The following is a 5,699-nucleotide window of genomic DNA, read 5'->3' as shown; positions in this document are numbered from 1 at the left end:
CAAGATCGCTCCTTTATTCAGTACTGAATCATCCACTTACGCCCCCTGCTGCATTTGTCAACAGATGTCTTATATGCATGCCCCTCCAAAGTAAACTACTTGCGAGACAGACTAACCAGAGTTAAGTGAATGTTCAATAACAGCTGATTTACTGCAAATACAAATGTATATCAACATCTCACAGAGGCTTTCATGTCAAGTTAATGTTTTAGTGTGTAGCCATTTGTAAGAGTGCAATGAGTCACATTACAAATAATTCATCCAAAGACAAGCATTAGAATACATAAAGTTGAAAAGTGGTGTTTGACCACGTTTGACAATATGATACAATAATTTGAAATGAAATTTCTCAATGTAATTAATTTCCTTTTTTAAATGAATTCCTATTTTAATTATCTATTTAACTGGAGTTGTATTTCATGTTAGCACAAAAAGCTTGATTTTGCCCAGACAAACCCTATTTTTTGTTCTACTGTGCTGCAGTATCATGAAACATAGGAGTCCCTTAAAGAAATAACAGCGTCATGAAATATACAAACTGTAAATAAATCATTAACGGATAGGTTGAATGATTTAGGTTTGAGACTATATTTCATATTTATTGAAATAATGCAAATCATTTGATACACTGGTACAAAACCACCTCCATAGCAGCATTAACTTCAGCAAAGACTGATAGCACAAATTATACATTTTGGTTTTGATTCCATTCTCATTTTTATTTCTTGCTGCTTATGCATCTTTGGTGATGCATATATCCAAATAATTGATTTATCAGTATTTCTCAATCTTATAAAACACTGATATAATTTTCATGTGGCTTCTTATGTTTTGCATGTTGTTCCACAGCCAATTCTGAACATATTTAATTGGGTGAAGCATGCAGACATGATGCAATTAACTCAAGTATGTTAACATCTGCGAGGGTATATTTATGTTTTGCGTTGGCGTGACACAAAGCTGCCTGGTCCAAACATTAATTTGGGTGTGGCCTGCAACTGCAAAGCAGCTGCTGTTTATGTAACAGGAGTGCAGTTGTTTTGAAGTCAAGGTTGTCATCTACTCTGGTTCACTATTAAGTTCTATTGTAGATATATCCTCAGCCTGGAAACATTGACTGGATTTGGTCATAAAATTAAGCAAAAATCCGATCAAGTAATGCCATATATTCTATATTTAAAATAATAAACGTCATCTTTAGGCAGCATGGTGGGAAACTGGTTAGCACATCGACCTCACAGTTCTGAGGATCCGGGTTCAAATCCAGCATCGACTGTGTGGAGTTTGCATGTTCTCCCTGTACCTTTGTGAATTTTCAGCCCCAAAATTATTATTTTTTTAAATTGCTAAATTGAAAGGTTTTCCATTGTGTAAAGGCATCATGACATGTCAATGATTAGGGTAAGGTGAATTTGCACCCCCTTGTGGAAGAGATACAGCGTGATGATGGAGGGTTTGGGAAATTATAGCAAATGTGGAGTTTGCATGTTCTCCCCGTGCCTGCGTGGGTTTTCTCCAGGCACTCCGGTTTCCTCCCACATCCCAAAAACATGCATGAATTGGAGACTCTAAATTGCCCGTAGGCATGACTGTGAGTGCGAATGGTTGTTTGTTCCTATGTGCCCTGCGATTGGCTGGCAACCAGTTCAGGGTGTACCCCGCCTCCTGCCCGATGACAGCTGGGATAGGCTCCAGCACACCCGCGACTCTAGTGAGGAGTAACGGCTCAGAAAATGGATGGATGGATGGATGTAAGCTACACGTCATAAACATAGAGATGAAAACGTTCAAAAAGCCAACGGGTACACAATTTTGAAACAAAAATAAAAGAAGAGGACAAATGAGCAAGAGACGCAGGTTTGTATACACCTTTATTCTTAATGACAGCACTATGTTATGATTTATTTATTGCAATAAGGTTCCCTTAAATTTTTGTTTCATTTGTGCAATGCAAAATGTGTTTTTTACTTCTCAGTTTCCTGAATTTTAATTATCATGTGTTGCTGTATTTTTTTGTTCACAAATCAATGTATTTTAAAGAAAATATAAGGTTTATTCTCGTGGGGTTTTGATGGTTGTGTGCGTGCGTATGCGTGCGTGTGCGTGTGTGTGTGTGTGTGTGTTGGTGTTGGTGTTGGGGTGGAGGTAGCGCACTAAAGGGGGGTGGCGCACAGGGTGCCATTCAAGCTAGCATCGCCCCTGTATGGTTCGGATTTACGTACAAATTCGCTGCCGTAGAAACAGAGCTCCGTCGTAAACCGAGGATCCCTGTGCAACAGTGGCAGGAAGATGGATGTGGCAGAGTTTGCGCACCAAGACAATTTATCAATGCAAAAAAATAAAAAATAAATGAAAATATGTTTGGAGGGGTTGACCACTCCCAATCCAAATGATCCAATCAGTTGCCAGTATGCAAGCTACTTCCTGTTCACTTCCGCCTTTCGTCTGAGCCGTTAGCCAGCCATGGTAAACACTATTTCTGTTATTATCTAAGCGTATATATGGCAATTAATGGAATGTACTTGGGAAAACTTTTGTGAATGAGCGAAGCTGTGTTTGCTCCTAGTTTTGTCCTGATTTATTGTCGCTCGCTGGCTAAAATCGTGGCTCGTAGCATGGGATTGTGGTTTGCTAATCGCTTTCGCTCAAGTGATGCTTTTTCTCTCCTAGCGTTTCCGATTCTGTGGAGATTTAGACTGCCCCGATTGGGTGCTTGCCGAAATCAGCACGCTGGCGAAGATTGTAAGTACTCTGCTGGCCGGTTTTGTCCGGATGACAACCTCATTGGTTTCAATGAGCATGTTCTTATCTTCCTCTTCGAAATGGCAGTCTAGTGTCAAGATGAAACTTCTTTGTGCTCAAGTACTAAAAGGTCTGCTCGGGGAGGGTATTGATGTAAGTTTTATTAATTTCCTAGAGGTTCCTTTACACTTCACCAACAATAACTTACCCTCAACTTTTATTTTAGTATGACAAAGTCACAAAGCTTACAGCTGATGCAAAGTTTGGTAAGCTTCCTTCCTCCTGAAAATGGTGCATTCATGCTTTTACTCACTAATTATGATAGGATAGTTAACATGATTTGCTTTGGCTACAATGCCGTGACACAATGTGATTTTGTGACAATCCCTTTTGCAGATAGTGGAGACATAAAAGCCAGCGTGGCCGTGCTCAGCTTCATTTTGTCCAGCGCGGCGAAGCATGACGTCGACAGTGAGTCTTTGTCCAGTGAACTGCAGCAGCTCGGCCTGCCTAAAGGTTGGTCTCCTTGAGTCGCCGTCTTGGACTGGTGATTGCTACTGTATAAAAGGATCAAAGGAGTCATCCGAGACCTGGAGTCTATCCCACCTGACACCCTGGACTGGTTGAAAATCAGCCACAGCGTACATACAGTATAGACAAACAACACGTACAGACAATTTAGGGTCTTCTTTTCCTTTCGGCTTGTCCCGTTCGGGGTTGCCACAGCGTGTCAATTTTCCATGGAAGCCTAGCCTCCACTACTAGTCTAGCCTCCACTACTCTTTCCCATAACTTCATTTTGCGGCTCATCAACTTTATTCCTCTATAGTTCCCACAGCTCTGCACATCACCCTTGTTCTTAAAAATGGGCACCAGCACACCTTTCCTCCATTCCTCAGGCATCTTCTCACCTGCTAGAATTCTGTTGAACAAGCTAGTCAAAAACATCACAGCCACCACTCCTAGATGTTTCTATACATCCACAGGAATGCCATCAGGACCAACTGCCTTTCCATTTTTCATCCTCTTTAATGCCTTTCTAACTTCTCCCTTACTAATCATTGCCACTTCCTGGTCCACCACACTTGCCTCTTCTAGTTTTCCTTCTCTCTCATTTTCCTCATTCACCAACTCCTCAAAGTGTTCTTTCCATCTATCCAGCACACTACTGGCACCAGTCAACATATTTCCATCTCTATCCTTAATCACCCTAACCTGCTGCACATCCTTCCCATATCTATCCCTCTGTCTGGCCAACCTGTGTAGATCCTCTTCTCCTTCTTTCGTGTCCAACCTGGCATACATGTCATCATATGCCTCTTGTTTGACCTTTACCACCTCTGCCTTTGCCCTATGTCGCATCTCAATGTATTCCTTTCTCCTCTTCTTGGTCCTCTCACTGTCCCACTTCTTCTTAGCTAACCTCTTCCTTGTATGTTTTCTTGTACTTTGATTTCCTGTACTTTTAGGTCTTCAGTGAAGCTAATATCCTTGTTTTATGACTGTGGGAGGACGCCAGAGTACACCGAGAAAATCCACACAAGCACAGGGAGAACATGCAAACTCCACACAGGAAGCCCAGAGCTCTTTTTTTAACCCAGGCGTTTAACAAAACTGTGAGACAGTACTTATCACTATTCCACTGTGGTGCTGTTTTTAGATGTTTTACAACATTTATTTCAAAGAAGCCAGTAAGAGAGGAGTAAAAGAATGAATGTATGTACATGAGTTACTTCAAGTAAGCTATCACTACACAGAGTATAATATATATTTTTTATTTGGATGATTATATAGTACAGCTAACGAAAACCCTCAATTCACTCTCTCTTTTTTTAATATTACATAGAAAAACACTCAAAATGATTTGTTTTAATTTAACTGTAATTAGATAATATTTTCTTTACTCTCTATAACAGTAGTTTCACTTTTTGAATTGAACCACAGAAATAAACGTTAGGTTTTCTGCAACATTCTATTTTTGTATTTATTTTTTTTTGCATGTAACTGTATATAATTTATACTTTGATCATTCTTTCAGAACACACAATGGGGCTGTGCAAGTCGTATGAAGATAAGCATTCTGCAGTGCAAGAAAAATTGAGAGAGACCAGCTTGAGGTGTAAGTATTAGCATTGATGACGATCGCTGCCTCCCGACAAAGTATGCAAGCAAATCCGCTCTCTCGTGAATTTCAGTGGGCCGACTGGAGGCAGTCTCCTGGCGCGTGGACTACACTCTGAGCTCCAGCGAGATGAAGGAGGTCAATGAAGCGGTCGTTCAGCTAAAGCTGCAGGCTCAAGGAGCCGAGTCAGGCACCTCAGAAAGCACTCTAGTCTCACTTTCTGCTGACAAGTTCAGAGTCTTGCTTTCAGGTTTGCCCTGCAACAAATCCCAAATTGTTTCACAACCAGTATCACAATTATTCTGTTTTGGGTGCTTTTCTTTCAGAGCTCAAGCAAGCCCAGACTATGATGAATGCTTTGCGATGAACAAGAGAATCAATTCCTGTCTCCTCGACTTCAGAACCGGACACAAATCCCAGATTCCATTTTTGGGTGGCAGGGGGCGGGGGGTTGAATTTCTATGATTAAATGTACTGGTATTGCTTGTTACTTGAACTGATATTTACTTGTAGTTTCTACCATCATAGTATAATTGTAATAAAAATATTAATTGTATCACTTGTAAAATACTGTATATAATGTAACGTTTTAAAAAAATAAAAATAATTTTGTTTTTTCTTCAAATGGCCAAAATGTCTATCACTGCGCACTGACTACATATACCAGGATGCATTGCGGCGCTTTTCTCCCCGTTAATACGAGGCTTTTAAAGCATTATTTTTCTAATAATTGTTACATAATGTTAGTAAGACGCACCTGTGATTTCTGTGACAAAAGCAATGCAAATAGGGACGAAAGGCTTTAGCGCGGAGATCTCGCGATATGGAAAGGCTC

At 40.4% G+C, this 5,699-nt stretch overlaps 1 protein-coding gene across 2 annotated transcripts; it reads left to right on the top strand.

Moving 5' to 3' along the window:
• Positions 1-1,712: 1,712 nt before the first annotated feature.
• commd4 (COMM domain containing 4) lies at positions 1,713-5,489 on the top strand. Of its 2 annotated transcripts, none has more exons than XM_061774494.1 (8): positions 1,713-1,857; positions 2,671-2,742; positions 2,830-2,895; positions 2,969-3,008; positions 3,139-3,258; positions 4,781-4,861; positions 4,938-5,114; positions 5,191-5,489. In XM_061774494.1, the coding sequence occupies exons 3-8, from the start codon at positions 2,842-2,844 to the stop codon at positions 5,229-5,231; spliced, it is 513 nt and encodes a 170-aa protein (XP_061630478.1). In that variant the 5' UTR covers positions 1,713-1,857; positions 2,671-2,742; positions 2,830-2,841; the 3' UTR covers positions 5,232-5,489. The 2 variants fall into 2 exon arrangements, with proteins under 2 accessions (XP_061630478.1, XP_061630477.1); XM_061774493.1 differs by lacking the exon at positions 1,713-1,857 and adding an exon at positions 2,317-2,466.
• The last annotated feature ends 210 nt before the right edge of the window (positions 5,490-5,699 follow it).

The sequence above is a fragment of the Phyllopteryx taeniolatus genome, chromosome 5 (assembly GCF_024500385.1).
Source record: "Phyllopteryx taeniolatus isolate TA_2022b chromosome 5, UOR_Ptae_1.2, whole genome shotgun sequence".
NCBI classification, from domain to species: domain Eukaryota; kingdom Metazoa; phylum Chordata; class Actinopteri; order Syngnathiformes; family Syngnathidae; genus Phyllopteryx; species Phyllopteryx taeniolatus.
The sequence above is the reverse complement of the archived record's forward strand: the minus strand, read 5'-3'. Positions and strand labels throughout refer to the sequence as shown.